General features: G+C 35.9%; 1 protein-coding gene across 4 annotated transcripts in view; it reads left to right on the top strand.

The window, feature by feature from the left end:
• PCMTD1 (protein-L-isoaspartate (D-aspartate) O-methyltransferase domain containing 1) overlaps positions 1-24,162 on the top strand; it is a 49,886-nt gene that overhangs the window by 16,010 nt on the left and 9,714 nt on the right. For all 4 annotated transcript variants that reach the window (XM_067290445.1, XM_067290448.1, XM_067290446.1 and 1 more), the window contains 2 exons: positions 9,299-9,724; positions 13,643-13,745. In XM_067290445.1, coding sequence (XP_067146546.1) covers positions 9,418-9,724; positions 13,643-13,745 — 410 coding nt within the window. In that variant the 5' untranslated portion in view covers positions 9,299-9,417. The remainder of the gene's footprint in view (positions 1-9,298; positions 9,725-13,642; positions 13,746-24,162) is intronic.

The raw sequence follows: 24,162 nt of genomic DNA, 5'->3' as shown, positions 1-24,162 counted from the left end.
TGTAACAGTGTGGTGTTCAGTGTGTATAGGAGACTCAGGGCTGGGGAAGAAGGAGTGAGAGCAAGCACACACCTGAAAGCTTGTATCAGCATCTTCTGGAAGCTCTTAAACAGGAGGATCAGGGCTTAAAGCTTTTATCAGATGTGACTAACATTTTCTGCCCAAGTAGGTCAATGCAACTCAGGTAAAATCAGTAGTTGTAGCTTCCTAAATTCATTTGGCTTAACTTTAATCCTGTGGTCTGTTCCTTGTTCCATTGCTGTGTTGCAAAGTACGCTTTGTGGAGTGCATTAAGTCGGACTCGCCATACTTGTTTTTGTATGACTTTTCTGTTTAACCCGAAAAGCTTCTTGAAATGAAGTACTGAACAGTAGGTTAGGAGTGAATGTTTTCATTTGGGTGAGACAAGTCTTTCTAGAATGCAGACTTGAAAAGCTAATGGTATTTCCAATACTGAGTTTTCCTTATTCGACAGTTAGTTCAGTTACTCTAGCTACCCTGAAAATGATTGTTTTCCTCCTTTCTAAACTATTTGGCGTGAGTGACAAAACAAATAGCTGTGGAAGAGAGGGCAGTTTAAGTAGGAGTTACTTTTCCAGAATATTTGGACTTTTTATTGCCTTTAGTTGCAGTTTAGCAACAAGGCTAAAGTATAAGAGTTTTGAAAATGTTTTTAATTCCTACATTCTGGAATACCTGTGTCCCACAGTTTATTCTGATTTTTGGAGTCACCTGTTAAAGTCAATCACCTCCAGCACAGACAATTCACATTTTGGCTTTCTCCAGCCTTTGCCTGGTGTGAAGGTAAAGGAATAATTTCTCTTTTCCTCTCAGATAGTAATCAATCATTCTGTTTGTTCAGAAGGTTCTGCTAAAGCCTCTGCTCTGCAGTTCGGAGTTCAATTTCCTTACTACTGCACTTTTATTATAATTAATATAAAAAAGGAAGCTAAACTAAAAATGGAATACTTTTTTTGTGGGAGTCACCAAAGACAGGGCAAGAACAGGCAAAACGTGCAGTTGTAGTGAGCTCAAGATCATAAGTTGCACAAATTGACTAACAGCAGTAGGTTTAATGTTAGTAGCCCAGGAAACATTGAATTTCTGCTGATGAGAATTGGTGTTGCTGAATTCTGTCATGAGTAAACTGCAACTGTAAAAATGGACTGAAGTGTTTTAGGTCCTTGTGTGCACATGGGTTAATTCCCTCCTGTCCCCAATCATGGAGTATTTCTTATTCTGGAAAATTAACAGCTGGCTCCTGAGTCTATTTTAATGAATAGTTTTACAGTTTATTGTCACCTACCAAAATAGGTGTGTTCCCCCCCCCCCCGGACGGGGAAAGGGGGTGCCTTACCAAGCAACTCTGTGTGCCGTAGTGCAAATGATGCAATCACAGACTGAATTCAGTATGGTGTTTGAATTCTCAGAGCTGACTTTTTAATGAAAATAGTGTATTCTCAGAATGCCTTAGTTCTGAGGAGCAGACTTAAAATATGGATGATCACATTTATTTTATTTTCCATTTTGTTTTTCATCCTTTTAGACAAAAGTCAAGATAGTAGGATCAAATAAGTTATATGGATGATCCTAGAAAATGTGGGGTCAGGATATGGCAGTATTACAAGATTTAAAGTTTGTAATGTAATTGAAATTATAGGGATTTTCAAAGGGTGAGGTTTTGTTTATCAAATTAGCTTGATACCTTGGTAATATGGTATTTAGCTTGTGTTTAAGAAAAGCTTGATTGTTTTAAGAAAAGCTTAATGACCTAAGGATTTTATTTACAAAGTGCAAATGTATTACTTGCAAAAATTCTGAAATGTGAAAAACTCATTTCCATTTGATTGATGGCTGGTAAACAGAAGAACTTGCAAAGCTTACATTCAATTACTAACTTCACAGATCAGAGTTTATTTGTGTGGCTTATAGAGTGATGAAGAATTTAAATGTGCTTGTCAGCTCTTTTGTAGCTTCACAGAGCCCTAAAATACCTGTTTAAAGTGACAACAGAAGAAAAATCAGATATTATTTATGATATGGAATTCCAGTAAAACTGGTTGCAAGTTAAGTCAGGTACAAATCAGAGGTACGGTACATTGAAAATTGTACTGACATTTCATTTTTATTGGCATGAGAAGAAACTTCTCAAGATAAACTACTCCAACATTTAAAAAACAAATTTATGAATAGCACAGAATAAGAAACAGAATTATTTTTTATTGTAGCTGGTTTTAATCAGTAAATGAAATTTTTAAAAGACTGTATTGAAACTACAACTTCTGTTGGTTACTGGATTCCAAGTATTGCTAAGGCTAAAGAAAATTGCTGCATCTTATGTTAATGTTGTGCACCCGCCTCTTCTTCCAAAATTTCCATACTTCTTGGTATGATAGTCATCAGAATGCTACTCGTGCTGTTTGTGAACTTCATGTGTTTCAATGTAGATATCAGTGGAATTCACAGGATGCTTTCCATAAGCCTTGTGAAGTGTAGCTAGGTAGATTTTTTTTGTATCTTAGTATGTTCTGTCTATCTTGGTCCTGGATCACCTGTCACAAGGAAACTTGGGCTAACTAGCTTCTTTTTCCCCAAATCTACTGAAATAGCTTGTGGGGTAGCTTCTTTTGTATATTTAAAATAGTAGCAGGTGTATCTGACTTTGCACATCTCTAGCCTGTGTCAGAAGCAAGTAATTTTACTTTCAGAGGGCAAACATAAATGCATTGAAGGGAAGTGTCCCTCTAAAAAATATTTCTTTGCAGCACGAGAGGTCACTTTCCATTGAAAGATCTACGTTGATTTGTTTAACTTTCTAGGTATTGTTGTTTACAAAAATATTTCTCTCTTGAGCAGGGTATTTGCTAACTGTAGCTGCAGAGGCTGGAGTAGGACACCGTAGTTGAATAATAGAATCAAAGCAAAAGCAAGTTAACTAAAACAGAAGCGAAGAATGTCCCTGCCCTTACTTAATCTCGCCTTTTTTGGCCATGGGTTATGTGTTTATCCACAATTAGGAGAAGTCATCAACCACACTTCCAACTAGCCACTCAGCTTTGCTGTGTATGCCCTAGTCCAAAGCACTGCAGATTGTAAGGGTGCAGTCTTTTTCTTCCCTGCTCCCTCCAGTGCCATGGTGTATATCAAGCCTTTTTCGTTTTTGCCTTGAGATTCTGGGTGATAACCATTAATGAAGATGAAAGGCTTGGTCAGTGCCATCAGTAGCGAATCTCTGATACTCCAGTAACCTGAGATATCAGAAAGCCCTGAGAAAATAAAATTACAAAACACTTAAATTAATTTTGTTTTAGTGCAGTGAGTTATTTTGAAATTAGCAAATGTTATTTTATGGGAAAATAGTTTTTTGTGAAACTAGTAAAGACATTCTCTGATAGAAACTATAAAGTTTTGTTACAAGTTGAAAGAATAACCGTTTTCCTTCTTAACAGTTTGTGCATTGCCTGCTTACCAGTTGAGCATAGGTGGTTGGTGAAGTTCTCCATCTGGTGGTTGAATGTAGTTTATGCATTCTGGAGTCAGGGCAAGCGGTATTTCTGTTTATCAAATGTGGCAGCCATATTAATCAAGAAGCTTGGTGTTACACTTACTGTTTAATTAAGTGTTTTTAAACATATTTCTAAAGAAAATTATGGATTTTTTTTTAGGGTGAAGGGATGATGAGAAATATTGTTTCTTAGTCACTATAGATTATTTCAAACTCATTAGCTATCATTTGATTCAACAATTCATTAGTGTTCTGTGAAGATAAATTTATCTTTTAGGTGTGTTGCAACTGTGGACATGTGAGCAAACCTGGGATATTTTTACAAATGAAATTGTCCCTTCTTTCACAAATAAAAAGGAGCATGCCTGGGAGATTACACATGTACATCCTGACACACACATACGTACATCCTGAGAAGTGCACTGTTCTGCTTTCACCAAAGGTTTTCCTGCTGGTTGATCATTGTGTCTGGTGACTTATTTTGGTTTGACTTTTTACCTCTTCCCACTTCAGTATGTTAATAAGAGTTGCTTCTGGTTCAGATGGAAACATACTGCCTGAATGATGGATAGTCATCAGCTTCCCCATGATTTTACCAGGGCTATAGTAGCCATGAACCTTCTTCTCCCTCCTCCTCCCCCTGTACCCCTCCCCCCCTCCTTTTTTTTTTTTTTTTAATGTATGTAGTTAAGGAAAAAAGTTGTGACTATGATCTGGACTGGTAAATTGGAGTTTGCATGTGTGAAATATTTAGCTATTAATCTTAGTACTGGTAGTATACAGTTATTCATCTTTTAGTGACTTGGTATTTTATGCAAATTAATGGAGAGGGCAACAAGGAAACATTTCTATCAATCCAAACAACAAATAGAAATGAAGCTTCTTTTGTCGGAAGACAAATCCTGAGGAGAACTGGGACTCCCAGTACTTCTAGTTCCCTGTTTTGCAGAAAGAATCCTGAATTTCGCAAACTTGCCCTGGATTCCTTGACTATCTTCTAGCAAATGAGCATGTTTCTGTTTTTTGTTTGACAAAATCTCTTCAAAATTGCTAAATGTCAGTGCAGAATATTTTTAGATTCCTTTGAGAAAATTGATTGCTTCATGCTAAACTCTTAAATTTAAGTGTAGTAGTGATTTGTTGTCTCAATGTCCTATGTTGTTGAGCACAATATGAAGTGCTAATAGTTGCATTTGATCTGCTGAAATTCAAAAGAAAAGCTGAAATGTTTAAACATCTTCATTTGGGATTTGCAGTTTGAATTTAGCATAGTTATCATCCAAAGTTACTGATGTGGTTGTACAGATTTTTGTCAGTTCAATGCTTTGCACTGTGGAGCAATAAACATACTAAATAAACCACTGCCTAAACATTTTATGGCTAATGCTGAAACAATTTCACTTCAAGTATTCCCTTTCTTCTTTGAATTGTTTTCCCTCCCTGTCATCAAGTAACTGTTTAAAACAAAATTCCAATCCTCAGATTAATGAGAGGTGTGGGTTTCCTTATGAATTTTGTATGATGTTTTGCAAGACTCATTTCCTTAGGAGGCTATGGTAAATAACCCTTTAAGCAATGCATAGTTAGGTTTAGCTCTCATGTCCAGATCTTCAGGACTCTGAGCCTCTGAGTGGTCCAGGAAACATAGATCTGAAGTTAATGCAGTGCTATGTTTCAGTTTTGTTCTTTATGTAGTTTACCTGCCTGTAAGTTCTGATTATTATTTTTTTCCTCATTGCTTCTTTTCATAGTCCACTGTTTTACTAGTGGCACAAAGTAATTCCAGTGTAGGTTAAGCCCTGCCTATACAGTTTAATTGTATGCAATTCCACTAAAAATATAAACTGTCTTATTCTTAGGATGTTTTATATTTCGATGACTTAATATACAAGAAACTCATCTGCATCACTTGCTGTTATTGTAACTGAGAATCCCATTGGAAATTATTTTGAGAAGATTAGTTGTCCTTCTTGGACAACTACCATTAAAAGGAGATAAAAATGGCACAAAATATAGGCTTCCAGTATTGAGGTAGAGGATTTGATCCTTTCAAAAGGAAGGGTAGTAAAAATGTTAGCTTAAAAAAGTAAGGGAAAGGCCAAGTAACCATTTCAGCATATGATTGCATACTCTTAACAGAAACCATCAGATCGTGACTTTCCTTGAGTCTGAGGGCCCATTTGGATGGGGATCCCATTTGAATGACAGAGACTTAGTAACGTCTTTGGGGGATCAGCTTTTTATGCAGTCACAAAATGAGTATTCATGCAGTAGTAGAGAAATAGCAGATGTGAGCAGTTTTGATTTCCATCACTCACAGCCTTAGTAACTCAACTGCAGGGTCTCTTGGAGCAATTAACTCTGCATACTTAGAAAGTGAAATACCTGTTCAGACTGAGTTAATTCTGTTGACTTCTGAATATTCACATGTATGTGTGTGCCATATGATTTCTTGGCTGTTCCAAATAACTGGACTGTATGGGAAAGGACATGCTTTGTTGCAGCTTGTACTGGTATGAGGTGAGGAAGAACTGTAAGCCAGTTTTAACATCTATCTACTTTAGTAACAAAGTAAATAAACTTGCTGGAGAAACAAGCAGCTGCTTGTCTTTGTAGGTAACTTACACAAACAGTAAATGCCTTTTTGCCTATGCTATGTGTGTAGTTGTAGCTGTTTGCGTGTGTATTTACCTTTCCTGCTTAAGTAAAAACAGTCAAAATCCTGTGAGAACGGATGTGTGTGGATTGTGGCTCAGTGATAATAGATGATACATGATTCTCTCTGGTATTGTGGATATTCAAAATGGTTTGAATGGAACTTCTGTGAATGTGACAGCATTTTTCTTTCCCTATTTCTCCCCTGCCCTAAAACTCACCAAATCTAAACACCTTCAGAATATCTGAGCACCTGTATTAAGTCTTCTTCTTACATTCTGTTTGTGTTTAAAATCATGTGATGTGCTTGGAACATGCATATTTCCAGTTGTCCCTGGTAATAACAAGATGCTTTATAGCTGTTTGTTGTGGAGAAACGTACAGAAAGCCCTGTTGAATTTCTGATAGCTTGTGGTTATTACCTTGGAGAAATACAGGGGGAATATGTTGCCATTCCACTAAGAACAGGCTGTTTCAGATACAGGCTATAGCTATCAGGCTATACCTATCTGTCAGGCTGGAAAAAAGTCAGGGGTTAAGACTGGACTACTAGTGAACGCTATTGTCATCTATACTGAAATGGGCAACTTTTTTCTCATAAGCTGCATTTTTACAAGAATATTCTGGAATATGATGCTGTTAAAATATGTATTTTGGGATGGGTTGGGGAAAAATACTTTTGAAATATTCATTTATTTAGTTCACTTGCTTACATAGTTACAGCCAAACTGTGGTTGAAACATCTTTCAGTCTCTTCTGAATACCCTTATCTGTAACCTGTTCAGCAAACTTCATTTATCATGTTTGCTCAAACAGAGGAAATCGCAAGAAAAAATCATGCATGCCTGAGTCATACTAATGCTTGGTTCCATTGGAAGCTTAAAGTTCTGAACAGCTGAGGTCTTCACCCCTAGTTGGAGAGGAGATAACCATGCAATATTCTTTTCTACCTAACTTGCAGTCACTTCTGCCTGTGCGTGCCCTTTCTGCTCAGAACAGGTCTTTAATAATTTTAGTGCTTTTTTTTTTTTTTGGGGGGGGGGGGAGTTTGGTCTTCAGAAAAGCGAGCTCAGTCATTGGACTGTAGTCCAGCAGGTGAGCATGTTTTAGGTAACAATTCTCATTCTCAAAGGTGTGTTAATACTCTGTTTCAGAGTCGTTGTTAGCAGTTCAATCCTTCAGAAAAGTGATTGAGACTCCAAAAATCTTTGTTTAGTGATGCAATGGGAAAAAAACCCACAAATTTGAGTTGCTGTTAGTTTATGGAAGTTTCCATTTGGCTTTATGGAAAGGCTTAATAAAATTATTTCGATAAAGACCTCTTAAACATGTGGAAATGGATTCATGAGTGTTTTAAGAAGTTTAAGTTGTTTGTGTTTAAAGTATTTTACTGTAAAAATTATGTTGCAGTTGACCCTGATGATCTAAACTTAGGAACCAGCTTCATTCTGATAACTTAGATGACCTTGGGCATCTGGATTGTGTTTGCAAATTCCTGACTTACTCGTTTACACAAGTAGGCATGTATAAAACAGGAATTTGCAGAACTGCTTAGATAAAAAGATTATGTCCATATTTTTAAAAATAATGCTCAGTGAAATACGGTGGTTTGAAGAGACAGCTGGAACTTTTGAAATATTGTTGGTACTCAATAGTACAATGAAATATCAGTGGTGAGTGTTTTGTGAGTAGTAGTCCCATGTATAGCTTGAAGTCATTCTGGCTAATGTTTTTCTGTTGCTCATAAAAGAAGAACATTCACCATGGTGGCTGCTTATGTTCTTGTTCTCATGTTTTGTCTTGTATACATACCTCTTGTCACTCTACTGTTACCTTTGAAAAAAATAACCTGACTCTTTTCTTTTTAGGTTTGTAAGCCAGTCTTTTCTTCTGCTGCTTGAGAAAAGTCTCTCAAAGGTGTTGGATTTTGAAAACAATCCACATTTGTTTGGACTTGAATTGTGTAATGTTGGATGCATGTTAAAGGAGAGACTGTTTAAAAAAAAAAAAAACCAACCTAGGAAAGGGAAGTAAGGTTGGCTACGATGTGGACCAAAATCCTGATGTTTTTTTCTTCTGTTGGCTATCTAAACTTAAGGGGACTGAATGATCCTTACTAAGCAAGACTTTGTAATTAATGCTAATATCTAACGTGCTATGGGTACTCTATTCATCAATGAACGGGTGGAGAGAATTCATAAGCATAGAGATGGTAGAACTGCAAACAGAACTCAGGTTTTAAAACAGACCCTGGTAGGCCGTCTTCTTGGAAACAAGATTTAAACTCTTGTGTTCCTTTTTTCCAGTATTTTGTTGCTATTTCACTGGTAATTCTTGCAGCATTCAAAATGCTAACCTCTGGAATTGATGAGTTTAGTGAGGAATAGTGTAGTAACTGCAGAACAAAATACTGCTTTGAAGGATTTGTTTTCTGAAGTAAACATACTACTTAGAGCTTTCTAGTCATCTAAGAGCTGGCAAGCTGTTGAAAGTTTTTAGGTACTTAAGGAAACCATACTCCTTTAATGCATATGGCAAGCATTAGGAGGAGCTTGGATACTCTAGAAGGTGTTCTTTTGCTGCATCCAAAACAGAACAGTGTGTGGTTGTGTCTGCACTAGTATTGTGGTTCAGCTCAGGAGTGAACATTTGGAGTGCACTTCCTGGCCATCGCCACTCAACCTGGCTTTGTCTCCCACTGCAGAGTGATTTCAGAGCATGTGAAGTCAGTTCCTTTCAAATAAAACTAAATTGGAATGTACTCCAGCTGCTGATGGACATTTAGTTCTCAGGATGGAACTAGAGCTAGTCCAAAGACACTTTCCCTCTCTGCAAATGTATATAATGAGCGTTAGGTTCTCAGCACTAGATGTTTTCATTCTCTGTGTAAACTCCTCTTATGCCGCCTCTCTGGCTAATGTAGACAGCCCATGTTGGCATGTTAGACCTAAGCCAAAAAAAGTGGATTGAGTGGACATGAATCTGGAGGGCACATTTTTGATGAAATGCTAGTTATCCTAACTCTAATAGTTCTGATATAAGTGATTCTGTACTTCTAACGTTTTGTCACCTTCTAATACTTGTTGATTTGTTTTTCTCTTTTGAAACTCAAACTGTGTAAACATATCTTTCTTTCAGAATTCATTTGTGATGTGCTTTTGAGAGAAGAACAGAGGATCCATTGCACACTGACGCTTTTTGGAAAACGCTCCTTCTGATGTATTTTGCAAACTAACTGAATTAAATAGAAGTTCATCATGGGAGGAGCTGTGAGTGCTGGAGAAGACAACGATGACTTAATTGATAACTTGAAAGAAGCTCAGTATATTCGCACTGAGAGTGTGGAGCAAGCCTTCAGAGCAATTGATCGTGGTGATTATTATCTGGAAGGATACAGGGACAATGCTTATAAAGACTTGGCCTGGAAGCATGGAAATATACACTTGTCAGCACCTTGCATTTATTCTGAAGTCATGGAAGCACTGAAGCTTCAGCCCGGATTGTCTTTTCTAAATCTGGGTAGTGGAACCGGATATTTGAGTACAATGGTGGGATTAATATTAGGTAACTTGAACATTTTTATTTTAATATACTGTTTCTGCCTATATTTTTAGAAGATTATACAAGCCTTGTAAAACTTTACATATACTTCTTTAAAAGTAGCAGTGCTATACTTAAGACTGACTCTGAGATGTGTTTTTTATAGTATTGGATGTTATCTACAAGTTGTTTGCTGACATTTCATGAAGTGTTTTGGAAGAGAGGCAATTGTTCATGTTTGCCTGTCTAAAATTTGCATTTGAAAGAAGACGGTCTTTTTGTTGCTTAAACAGAAAAGTCATAGAGGAACAACTGTAATGGGGACTAAAATTTTAGTCTGCGTTTATACCATATTTATGCCCTTATACTAGGTTACCGGTTTGATTCTCAGTTCATAAAAAGAAAAATCTAAATTTTGAAGGCTAATGATGCTTGGAAAAACTTATAGAAAAAATAAATCTGTATTGTTAGCATTCAAACAATTTTTTTTAAGAGATTAGTACTTTTTGTTTGTTTTCAAGTACATTTCCTGTGTAGAGAAAGGAAGAAATGAGATATTGCTGGCTAAATGTAAACTGTAAAACCTACCTTAAAGAGAACTTTTTTTGTCTCCTCACTTTGACACTTAGAATTCAGAGGAGGTGTTCTAGCAAATACTTTTTTTTTTAACTGACCAATTTCATTACATAAAATAACTTTTTTTATTTTAGTAAGGAGTTTTCACAGCTATAATCTTACTGACTGTATAATACAGTTTTATTTCCTTTTCAGAAAACTTGCTGAAAGGCAATACACAGATTTTGCATATACATATACAACTCTGAAGTGTGAAGTGTTGATTTGCTAATTTTTAAAATGGTAGGAATAGATAACAAGTTGTTAAAGAGCCCTAATGGGTACACAACAAGCTTCAGTATTTGCCCCCTCAGCAGTGTCATTTGTTCCCGTTATTATAAATAAATCCAGCAGCTGATTTGTTGCTCCCTCTTGTGGAAACAGGAATTAGTGTTCATTCACAGGTAAAAATTAAAAATGAAAGTATATTCCAATGGTGTTGCTTTGCCTTTTTGAAGAGTTTCTGTTCAAGTAGATGTTTTTAATTAGATTATAATATCTTAAGTTCAGAGTTATAGTTAATTATTTGTTTAAAAATTAGAAAATACTACATTTTTTTCCTCTAAAAATGTATGCTCGGAGTAGTGAGTAAGGGTATTCATCGATTTCTCTGCATTGTGGAAAGCTTTGTTTCATTATCCTGTCCTATGGTGATATTTTAAAACAAAACTACAGATAATGTATATTGCACTTATCTCTGTATTTATCTAACCTATTTTGAGTGGCTCTTGGAAAGCTGTTGAATGCTTCTGGGTTTGACCTCTCCTTACCAAGCAGAATTCCTGTCCTTCAGAATGCTTGTGTAGCTGAAATTAAAAGGGAAAAGATTTGCCTCATGCAGAGGAGGAGGTTGGCTGACAGCCCCCTAGGAGCATGATAATTATATTGCACATGTTCCCACAGAGCAAGCTCAGGTGCTGACACTTCTCTAAACGCTGCTAAGGAGCCTGAAACAGTGACTCCTGAACTATGTACCAGCTGATTCAGATACAAAAGCAGACTTTCCATGTTTCTGTGGTGCTGTACCCAATCTCCTAAGTCTGTGTACTGTTGTAATGTGGTTTGACTGCTAGTCTGAGGTGTGGAAGGTATGAATGATGTGTGTGCTTTTGTTTTCTGCCTGTCTTTGGTGAAATTAAGTTATGTATAATCATTCTTTATTTTAGTGTTTATTGTAAATCAAGGAGCAGCTGCTTTAACAAAGGAAAAGAAACAGAAGTATAATTCTGACAAACAGTATATACACTTTTAAAAGCCTACTTTTTAAAACCAATTTCAGCATGCACTGTAATTAGTAACAGAGGGCCATGTGCTCTTTGACAGCAGCTGGGTATCTAGTGAGTTGACAATGCAGTGAGTAATACTTTTGCTGTGTTGTTTGTATCAAAATGACATAGATTAAATTTGCAAGTGATTTGAAATTGAAGAACACTTGTAAGTATAATGACATCTAAAAAACCCACACTTCACAGAGACTAAGTTAACTGTTATTGGCAGAGTTAAAATCATAGTTAAGACTAAGTACTTTGAAAGAGCCTGGTTGACTTCGGAGAGTAACAGAAGAGTTGGTGTCACTTTTTGAGAATTGCTGACTCTTTTGCTTCAGTGTGCAACTATAACTTTTCCTGATGAGAGAAGAGAGTATGTATCTCTGATTTCTGTTCATCTCAAATAATATGGTGTATCATGATGCAGTAATGGCTTGCGTTCACAGATTTGGTTCCAACAGTTTTAAATTTGCATTTACGATTTTTTTATTGTTTTTCAAAATTGAGTATCGAAAGGAATACATGTAAAACTTTGAGACGGAGGACATTGATGCATTTTTAATTTACTTTAAATTAGCAAATGAAGTACTTTACAAGGTTAAGGGAATGGTAATTAATATTAATTAAAGCATACCTTGGCAGTTGCCACAGAACAGTATAGTTGCAACTGCACTGTTTAGGAACGTTATAGCTTATTAATGTGCAAGGGAGGATTAATGAAATAGCTAGGAAGAGATTGACTGTGCTGATTGCTTTTCTTAATGTGATAAACAATAAACTTGCAATAGATGAATGAGTGTCAGGAGGAGGTATATGTTTTCACAAGTTCAGAAGGCATCTCACTCACATGATCTGCCTACCTGTTGCCTGCCATCAGAGACCTTACAAACAGTGTATATAGTAACCTTTTGGATCCATTTTTATTTCACACAGAAAATGTTCTAAATTATGTTACTAATTGTAATTATTGATCAGCCTAGTGGCATATACTGATTTTTCTCTTAATGCAGTGTAATGAAACCAAATGAAACCTTTGTCAGTAACCTTGGTCTGTTTTCATGAATCATTGTCAAAAAATGACAAATTGAATTCTGTTTCATTGGCTAACATTTTTGGCCTAAATATTTAGAAAATATTTAGAATACTGTAGAAGAAATAAATTTAATTTTTGTGTCATGTTATTGACATTTTCTTTCTCTTCTCCTTCGCTCTCCCTACCTCAATTCTATGCTCCAGTGACTAAGGTCTCTGGGCTATGAGTACATGTTAAATATAGAATCCCCACAGCAAATGTAACTATCTGATTCAGATTCCTTCCTGATGTGCACTAATGTTAGTAATACTGTCTCATGATTTCCTCCTGTTCCTGATAAATAACTTAACTTCTGGCACACAAATTAACTTGAAAAAAAAAACCTTGGATACCAAATACTGATTGTAGGAAAGCAGTGTTGCAACTGTAATGGCATTGTGACGAATGAACCTGTAAGTGTGGTCAACTTCAATGTGCTGTATGGAAATTGATTATTGTAAAAGTAAATCAGCGCTCCCAAGTTCTGATTTGGGAACCTGCATAACAGAAGAACAGATGTTATGAAGGGATATAATAATAAAAAAAAAATCTTCAAATTGTCAAAAGCTGAAAAACGTGCCATAAGAAAACTTTTCAAACTTTAAATATCAAAATACAAACTAAATTATAACTTGAAAATGTTGTCTTCCTACAAAATTGTGTTGAAGCAAAAGGATTAACTCAGTGACTTTAATGTAGTCAGATTCATTTTTCTACATCTTTATGAAGAAAATTGATGATATAAAATTATGTTTTGCCACAGTACTATCCTAGTTCCCTCTTTGAGCCTATGGTGGCCTTTTACCTCATCATGTATTTCCCCTTAAACATCTGTAATGCAAATACAAATATATCTTTGTTCAGCTGCATTGGGAGACTTATTTAAGTGTTTTATGTGATGTTAGTGCTTTTACAGATGAAAGGTATAATACTGTTCCATGTGATTGGGCTGTGCTTAAAGAAAAAAAATGCTGTTTTTATTTACAGGACCATTTGGGATAAATCATGGAATAGAGCTTCATTCAGATGTGGTAGAATATGCCAAGGAAAAATTGGAGAGCTTCATAAAATATAGTGATAGCTTTGATAAGTAAGTATTTAATTTGCCTAGTTCACTTTGGAGCTTCTTTTTTGTTTTTAAACTGGGGTGTGTCAATGCGCAGGAGCTTAGGGAGGGGAGGAGAAGAATGGCATCACATGGTGAACAGTGTTTTGTAATAAAAACGTATAACTTCAAGTTTGTGACATTAATTGTTGAGGTAGGTTAAGGCTTAAAAAAGCAGCTCTGGAAGTTGAGAGTATTGCTGCTGTATAATGTTTGGCAAAATTGATCCGCTTGCAGTTTTGAGAAGGGGGTGTGTGTGTATCTGTGTGTGTGTGCTCGTATGTATGTGTACATACATAAAGAATGATCTGTGATGTGCAGTGTCTTTCTCTGCATGTATAAAATAATTTGTATCCATTAAATCAGTTTAGATTATGCAGTTGGACATCCTCTTCCTGTACAGAATCAACTTTTTTCTTCTAATCTACCATTGCTGGTCTAGGTATGAAAGACATGAGTGAATTTACCTAACTGACTTTGTTTATTACCTGAAGAGAGATGATTAGCAATGTTCATCTATGCTCACGTGCCACTCGCTTTTACTGGTTCACTTCAGGGTTATAGGAATCTTATTGGCTTCACCTACCCAACAATTCAACATGGTCTTTTTTTATTGTTGTTTTGAAGTATGCCCATAATCTGGATCTCAGCCCTCCCTCCCATGAAAGGGACAACACGGTATCTGTTAGGGTTATTCTCTGTAAAGACTTTTTTCCTATTAGGCAAAAATTCTCCAGCAGTTGTTACAAGGTGGCTTCTGAAAATCCAGTAAAACTTTTGAATTGAAGGGGTAGCACAAGAGTTGCATGTCCTAGTCATCTTTTGTTGGCCAGTAGAGAGCAGAGAAAATTCTTCCTATCCCCTTGCATTTGTTGTAATGTGCTTTAAGAAGTGCTCTGCTCTTGGCTGTCTTGGCTGGAGCTCTGTTCACTTTCCTCTCTGCCCCAGACTTTTAGAGCTCTTGTCTGACCACAGACCTTCCTCTTTCCACTCCTGAGGAAAGGAAGGCTCTTTTAAATAGTGTGTGAAGTTGAGTTTAAAATACCATTCTAGTTTTACCTCTAGCTGTGTTCATTTCAGTACTTATAATATTGGCAAGATAATTTAAGTACTACTTTGTTCCCCCCACCCTCTTTGAGTAGAATAAATAAAATTATATATAAGAAAATAAGAGTATGTTTCATTACTGCAGTTTTAATTTTAATTCAGGCTTGTCTGTTAGCTCAGGGTACCTACCCACAGAAGCCAGAATAAATAAAAATGGATTAAATCTAGAACTTTATGGAGCACTTTATATGTCACTTATCATTACTAATACTGTATTAGTGGCTCTGTTTGGTTAGATGCTACAGCCAGCTAATCACTTCCTGTGCAATCATTCAGATGTACAAAAAGCTCCGGTTTTGACTGAAATGTCCTTCTGGCCTGGTGATATGTTTATGTAAAGAAACAAAGAGAAATTGAGTGAAGGGGTAGCAAGTAAAAAAGGGATTATTGGTTAACCAAAGTTAATCTTATTAGAATACTTTTGTAAATGAATATCAGAACAGTGCCATTTATAATTTAAAATATGAAAACTGGAGAAAGTTGCTAAATTTGTCATACGTGAACATTAGTATGTATTTTTTTGAAGGAAAAAAAGTGGTTATATGTAGTAAAAGATCTCAATGTTCTTAAAAGAGTAGAAATGAATTTTCCTGTAATTCAGAAAAGATTGACTCTGGGTGCAGTGGTCTAAATGTTATGTGCTATTTTTGATGATGGTTAAATTGGTCTTTATTTATACAGTTTTATTGCAGTGGGAAAAAAGTCAGCAGGTCGGCAAATGTCATCCAGACTTTATCACTAATTGACATACTACATCTCAGCATACGCTGTTTAACAATCCACCTTTTCCTCACAACAATAAAATACTAAGCAGTGGCTATAAACCTTCCCCCCACTCCAAGTAATCTGACAAACATTATACTGCTGTGAAAGTGCTTTTGATATAAATCTGTTCAGTAATAACTACTTCAGCTGACATAATGCTGACTGGCTGTTTGGATTTTCTGTTTTGCTGGGGTGGGGGGGGTTGTAACTTTTTTTTGTCTGATTCTGTCTAACTGCTTTCTTTGTAAATACAGTATATTTTAATGTAGTTAATGAAGGTAGTGTGTTTTTCTTCTGTGATTGACTGGGTTCTTCTATATCTTTAGTGTTTTTTAATATAAACAAATTTATACAGCATGTTTTTGGTTTATATCTGACTCTCAGAATAATGTGCTGTGGAACAGTAATTCTGGTGTTGATTATTGTTTCAGTAAGTCTTTGTTGCATTTTGGTTTGTAAATGAAAGATATTTAGTCCACAATTGTCTGGACTGTGATTCTAAACTTCGCTGCTGATTTGATCTGCTTAGTATTTGGATGAAAGACCACCAGAGAAAAAGGATTGATAAGGTGTGCAGTGTCTGTCTACTGTTGATCACTGGTGTATATCTAACAGGCATCCTTACTGTTTGAAAATAGATTTTATCTGACAGACTGGTATAAATGAAGCTAATTGTCTCAGTGGATGTGTGCATATTATGGGGAAAAAAATCTGTTATGCTTGTCAGCAGTCTCCAAAGAGGAACCTGGAGGATGGATAAAGCACAGAGATGGCATTCAATTTGCGTGGTAATAATTGAGTTATGTGGATGGGGAATTATACAAAAATTTACGTTGTCACTTCCGTGCCTTCCATCACTTTGTAGTGGGTAATAAAATTCTTCAGACTAGTCTGAATGCTTTACAGCAATTTCCTTTTGAAACAAATGTAAAGGGTGGTTAACCTTATCTTTAGCTACTTGAAGAGCTTCAAACTAGATCCTAAATAAATACATTGTAACATTATTTGTATTGTTCTGTCACTTGAAGCAATAGGCTGTAGTCTTTGCATATGGTTTTGCATGGAGCTGGGTCATGATGATTTAGAATTTTTTCTGCTAAAACAAGTTGGAATATTGCTTGGAAGCCTTTTTTATGGGGGAATGATGTATTGAATGTCAAATCTTGTGTTGTGTGGTATAATATCACTTTTTTTCTTAATTCCTGGTAAGAATGTTGTTGAAACTTAATTGAAAGTGTTTTTATATGATGGCAGTAAGTGCTTGATCAAAGACTGGTAGCAATGTGAAAATAAAATGTCTTAAAGGATTTAAGACAATCTTTCTACTTAAAGGAGAATTATCTCTGTCTGGTAGCTGGGATTCTCTCTGTTGTTGCCTCTTGAACTGTTTGTCAGAGGAAAAGCTTTTCAGGTACCTGTTTCAGAAGGACAAATAGTTTTGGTAATTGCTTGTATCTGTATCCATATCCCACCAATCTATAAAAATAGTTTTCCTCTAAATGGAGGTGGAGTTGATCATTCTGAGAGGTAAAATGCTGCCTTGATTTTATTTGACAAGATATTTTGCCAGTAGAAGCAAAGGAGAAGTGTCTTCTGAAAGCTTTTTCCAAAGCGTCATCGTGGTTGAGTTGCGAAAGATTTTTAGATATGAACAAAAGGATGTTCTTTGAGTCTGAAATACACTTAAGGCTTTCTTTCATGCTTAAAACCTTGAGAGAATGCATGCCAGTTATGGGAAAAGAAATCACTCCTTAAGAAGGCTCTATCTAAAACACATGTGCAAGTATCAGGCCCCACTTCACCTGTTTATTGAAGGGGAATGTGTTGTCTTTTCTGCTCCCAGTCAACTTCTAGACCTAGAATATCCAGCTCGGAGAGAGAGCCACAGGGCAAAGCTAGGTTGCCCATCTTCTAGCACCCTATCAAAACCAAACCTGGGTAAGCTGGTGAAGTCCCTGCTGTGAAAGAAAATCACCAACCCTTCTCAGGATCAAAAGAAACCACTTCAATGGTAAGTGACAAGAACCCTAGTACTACTTCTGGGATAACTGTTATGGGTGAAACTTCTTCCTGAAGTCATATAGTAGCTTGTATTGTCATTGAAAAATAGTAAGTTTACTCTCACAACAGAGTATTTGTCTTCATCAAAATTCAGGGCTCTTTATAGGATGCTGAAGGCTCAGTTTTGCTTTCAGAAAAGCATATTTGAAACTGAAGGTTCCGTGTATGTACACAAAGAAAATAAAGCTTCTTCCTTCCTGTGCAGCTGGGTGATGATTGCAGTAAAAATCTAAGCAGGAAAAGCAAGCAGTCTCCCAAACTCACTGGCAGCTTTCTCCATTTAAGACTTACTGCTGACTTAGTCTTGGATTCAAGTAGTGAAAATGCTTATTTATTAAGTGGTGAATAGACTCTCATTGAGGTTTAGTCTAACCAGAAGAACTTTCTTTTAGTAGCATTCTTTGATGCCAGGAATTATGTAAATATGAAAGGAAAAAAGGCTTTTGAAAAAAGACATTTTTATTTAGAGCTATTGAAGAGAAATAATATTTCTATCCAAACACCTTAAAAACCAAAATTGAAAAAAAAAAAAGCAGTTGAATCTACCCTTACTTAAGCAGAAACTTAAACTGCATTTTTAAAGTACTTGATAACTGAAGAAATCCTTACTCTTGCTCTCTCATAACCACAAATAAAATACATTATAAAAATAAATAAAGAAACCCTATGGTGAACGCTTTCTTTTTTTGGAGATCTTTAGTTGCTGTAAGTTTTGATAGTATTTGGAATGTTTGTTGCATTAAAACTATCGATGAAAATGTTCATCTCATTGTTCCCATCAAATCTGTTGCTTCCCCAAAATCTGCACTGTAAAACATGAAGATTTTAACCTATAAAACTATTTTTATCTGTTAGTAAAAAGGAGAAAAAAAAAAAAAGGGGGTATGTGTGTGCAAATACTCTTCTGTCTATAGAAGAAGCTTTTTTCCAGACTTCTGTGTGTGGATTTAATAGCCCCTGATAGGCTGAGGTGTCACCCTGAGGTGACAGAAAATTCTTTTCACCTCCCTTTTGCTGTCCACCTTTCTTAGAATTCACTGCAGAACTGATATAAATTATTCCTTCAATGCAATTCTTTGTTTTGTCATCAAAACTTAGATACACTACATAATGAAGTTTAAGTTTTGAAACCAGTTTTGAAGGGAGAGTGAGGTTAGTCATAAGAATTTTTAAGAACCAGTGTTCAGATTTCTTCAGAAATCAGTAATTTTTTTTTGGTCCATCTCAATGAAACTGAGATGATTTGTAAACGGGAGAGCTGAGGTCATTTGATAAAAGGACCAAGACAAATTAATTTATTCCAACTGAGAATAACACATACAAATAAAGCTGAAATACAGATTTTTCACTTACTGCCCTACTGTACTGTCTGGAAACTGAAAAATTGTTCCAGACAGAACTATTGAACAGAAATTTCACCTGCATCACTGTTGGCTATATTTCTAATATTGATAAAATTTCTATTATTGTAATTGGATGCAAGTGACTTAAGTTGTTATTGTAGATTAACAGCTGTTCTGTTTTCCAAGACTTAATATTTTTCTGTTTCTGTTTATTCTAATGTTCATAGTATAAATGCAGAAGGTCTCACAAATAACAATAGTATTAATTAAAATATGTATAATGTTTCAATGAAAGCTGCAGGTATTCCATGAAAACGCACTTACTCTACGTGAACAAACACCATCTTGATGAGTTTGAATAAAGGGTTTAAACAAGGCAGAGAATGAACAGTACAGAAAAATACAAAAAAAAAAAAAAAGCATTGAAAGGACTTGCCATCTTGACCCTCTATTGTTCCACTTAATTGGAAGAGAATTGTCTTGTACAATCTTGCAAATTGTTGTCCCATATTAGCAGATGCAATTTTAAAGTTTCTTAGCTAGCTATTTAATCTTAAATGGGCATCTCTTATAAGATAAAACAGGAAATATTTACTGAGAAACAAATGGGAAAACCTTTTCTTACGTTATGCAATATGTGAAAAGCACCTTTAAATCTAGTTGATAATCGTTCAGAACAGACTCTTTTGCATTTGAGTAAAATGCTAAAGGCTAATGAGGCATGGAAATTGGAAAATACTTCATCAGTCTGTTTCGCACTTTGTTATCTCACAGAAAGCCATATGAGTATTGACATTCATTGGTGGTTTTTAAAGATAAATTTTATGTCAGCTTAAAAACTGAAAAATAGATCAGATTATTTGGAAGGTTCTTGAAGAATTCTTTCAGTAAACTTGGTGCTTAAACAGAGGTTTTAGGAATACTTGGAGTAAGTTTATTGATTTATGAAATCGTTGTGTTTGAAACTCAGAGTATTTGTTTCTTTTCTTGGAGCCAGAATTTTCTAGGTTGTTCTTTCATTTGTAGCTTTACAGTCTGGATCTGAAAATAAGCACAGTAAATATTGTTTTTACTTATTACATTATTTTTAGCTCCTATATCTATATTTTAAAAAGATGGGCCAGTTGGTGAAAAGAGTAAGAATCTTCTAAACCAATCTGCCAAAACTGACTTGTACCCATTCCTTCCACTATTCGGAGTGATTCTCTTGGTGAAAATATGATGAGCAGTGTATTAGGATAGGACAAAAATAAGTGTTACTTTCTTGTTGCAGTAGCAAAAATTATTAGAATTTTAGCCTACTTTTTCAAAGTATAACAGTCTGCACATTCTGCAGATTCATTTCAATGTCTGCTTATTAATGGATGTTCTAAGGGGAGTTTGATATAAAGCAAATTTCAAGGGTTCTAATGCTGGATTCAGTATTCTGTTTTGAAATATATATATTAAATCTGCTTCTCCCCCCCCCCCCCCCCATGAAGTATGATATCCAGAATCCTTCTTGGGATGCTTTAGAACTCTTTGCTGAAATCTGGCATCAGCATAGGTCAAACGGCAAGTGTTAACAACTTGAAAACCTTTTTCTTCCACTTTGTTAAAGTTGTACAGTAGTCTTTTGTGCCTTAAATTTAAATAAAAATTCCTTACTTTGTCCTCCTTCCACCCCCCCCCCCAAACCCTCCAGAGGAAAAAAAAAAAGATTCATTGTCACTTATTTTAATTTTGCCTTTCTGGAGCTGCTGAGGTTTAGTGTGTATTTTATTTTTATTTGTTCTGTTGACTCCAGCTTGTGGAATGTTAGAGGGGAATCGCTTGGAGCAGCTTGACAGCACCGACTGGGATTCTGCCCTGCTGGAGGGGCTGTCACTGAAGGAAATGGGTGTGGATGATGGGAAGCCAGTATACTAAATTTATACTGAAAGTTTTCTTTCTGTAAGGGGTGTGAACAGCAAGATCAGATTTGAGTGTGGTTTGTAAATATAATGATATGCAGAAATGTGGTGTTAGATGGTATCTTGGAATGAATATAGCAGTTACGGAGAGGTGTAAAATGTAACTGGATTGGTACTTGTTCTTAGAACTAATTATTTTTTCTCTTAGCAGAGGACAGATGTAAGTAGCTTAAGTAGTTCCTCTTTAGGATTGCTTTTTAAGCATCTTGGAATATGTTTTACTGATTACATTAAACAGAAACCTGTGAATATTGAAAGTCTTTTTCCTCCCAAATTACTTGATTTTCCCCCCCCCACACACAGTTTTATTAAACTTGCTTCTTTTTTAAGAATTAAGTACGTATACTACCATTGGGGAGGAAAAAAAGGAAAGTGGAGGAAAAAAAAGATTGACAATTCGTGATCACTTTGTCTGTTCTCATCTTCAAGAGACATCAGGATTAATAATGGCCTATGTTGAAGAAAGGGTGTATAGATAGAAAGGCATGCTTAGACCTTCAGAGCTGGAAGTAATGGGTAGATTTGGCAGGGATTCAGTGGATGTTATGGCAGGACTAAGCAATCAATCTGCTTGAAAAACTGCTGATAGGGTAGGTTATTGTACTATACTATCCTGTTTTTTAGTAATATCATGTTACCACACAAATAGATTGGTGGATATGGATACAAGAGCAACAAACTTTAACCTCTTAATTATTTGCTATAAATATTTGTTTGAAAAAATATTTTATTGCAATAGTAATGTTTCACGATGTTGATACCTATGGAGAATCTTACTGAGAAGAATGTGGACAGTAGCAATCTATTTCTCTGCTAATTTTTTTTTTTTAAGTTGTTGCGCTGAGGACAAAACCAGACTTTAAATTCTACAGATGCTTTTTGATGCTTATCTGGAAGAAAAGCATTGTGGCTGTGTTGAACCTATACACCTGTAATGCTGAGAGGATTAAAAAGCGCACCCTTGAGCGACAGTTCACTGAAATGCAAAAGATCAAACATGTTTCATATATAAAACTTCTTGTTTATCTTGGGCCATTGCTAAACATGATCTGTGTGTACTTAACCTATGGCAGGTGTTCATTTAAACACAAAGAACCCTTTTTGTTGCTATGTTATTTGTAATGGGAACTCTTAATTTCTATTCTGTTGGCTGCTGTACCACTCTTGTAATCAAAATACCAGATTCAATGAAGAAGCTAACGTGATTCCAGTTTCTCCCTATTAGTCCAGCACTTTTTTTTGCATCTAACAGATGAAATAACATAAACTTTCTCATTTACTGGAATAACTGTCTGTAAGGCCACCCTGTCAATTTTGTAAAGGTCAGCAAAAGGTAAATAACGGTTGGTGTTTCTTAAATCAGATCTTTTTCTTAGTTCCATTTCAAATCAGTAACTAAGCGAAATGTACCTCATCTCAATAGGTAGCTTATGTGTCTGTCTATATTGCACATTCCAACAATAAACCGATCTTTTTCAGCAGAGTCATTAGTCTAATTAAAGATAGCTTAGTGTTACAGAGAAGGAAATTGAATCTTCAATCTGTTCTGATATCCCAAAGGCACTGGGAATAAAATAAACCAGTATGTTGGGTACAGTGGCAATTAGGGCTAAAAGAATTTGGGTTTAACTGGGTTAAGTTCCATAGTAAAACAAAGTGGTTGATCCTGTTTTCATAGTGTAAGACTAAAAAGCTTGTGATGTTTTTGGAAGGTATTAAAATGACTTAATCCTTTGTATTTGCAGAATTTTTGTATTTAAAAGTTTTATGCCAGATCAAATGGTAGAGTCTCTCCTTTTCCAAGTTATGTTTTAATAAAGTTGAGTTTAATGTAGCTTGTTTTGAAAACTGTATGGGCAAGTTAGTGACACAAATTCTCTAAATCCTCTTTTAGTCTCTGATGGGAAGTTGCCACAAAATACTAGATTGCATAAATACAACAACACGCTACATGCGTTTATCAATTGTTTTTAATTTTCAAGGGTGCACATCCTTCTGTGAAAGCAGAATCAGCTGAAAATTCAGTGGGTGAGGAAAGAGTTCTGTTGCTGCAGTGACTAGGTTTACATTATTACATGGGGGCGAAGGGGAGGCACAGTTTACTGTTGTACAGCTAAACTAGGTTTGACAAGCCCATAATATTCTATTAAGGCCTGTGTATGCCCTTATTTCTGGTATTTTGTCATTGTTCTTGCCTCACACCCAAAGCAGTTAATTCTGTGGGCAATATGAATGAAGAGATTTGGCTTTCGACCTCATGTATCGACATGACTAGACACCATTACAACTTTTTCTTCCTGTTTCTTCTACCCATTTTTATGTGGCTTCCTGTGTGTATACCTTGGAAACCATATATGCCTGTGGCAATTCAAGACCTGTGTATGTTCTAAATGTGCAGCCAGTGTACCCAGGTAGGCCAGCTGCGTGTTACTGTTGAACTGCTAGGTGAGCTGAATAGACCCCCTGATTTCTCAGCTGACTTGGACCAAAGAGTTGCTTTCAAGAACTGCAGGTACCCAGAGTCCGCACTGTATAGGTCTGTTATGAGAAATTATCTTTTAGGGAACTCTTACTTCTGACAAACTGGGTTTGAAACTAGCTAAAGATATTTGGAAGAAGACAACATTTTTGAAGCATATGGACTAACAAATGCCTAGCCAGCTTGGTCGTAAGCCTCATGTCTCCAGAAAACTGTACTAATAATGTGAATCATGGTCTAACTAGGCTTTATGGTGCCTATAGGTGGAGTCAGTCTTGTTTGGTCCATCTGATTTTTACAGGCATAATAGGAAGTGGAAACAAAGACACATAAGCAGCTTAATGCACTTCTAGCTGTGTACTGTGGAGTTAAATGAGAAATGCTCTTCAGCTTTTACTAAATCTGTAAAGCTGCTTTTTGCATCCACTGTTTGAATATAGTATGTTTTGTGTCTGGGGATGTTTTGTAGGTTTTTGTTTTGTCTTAGTTTTTTTGTTTCCTTGGAGAATTTGGGATTCCTGCTTGTTTTAAGAAGATATGGCCAGTGGCTTCACAGGCATTAGGGTGGTTTCCAGTAAAGGAAGCTGTTTGGAAGTATCTAGTAGTAATTTTGCCAGCTTTTAGAGGAGCATTTTGAGAAAATCCCCCAAAAGTTGTGAAAGTTGCAAAGTTAGGCAGGCAGGCTATTTTTGCTT

This window comes from Apteryx mantelli, chromosome 2, assembly GCF_036417845.1.
Source record: "Apteryx mantelli isolate bAptMan1 chromosome 2, bAptMan1.hap1, whole genome shotgun sequence".
NCBI classification, from domain to species: domain Eukaryota; kingdom Metazoa; phylum Chordata; class Aves; order Apterygiformes; family Apterygidae; genus Apteryx; species Apteryx mantelli.
Note: the sequence above shows the minus strand (reverse complement) of the source record. Positions and strands in the feature narration are given on the sequence as shown.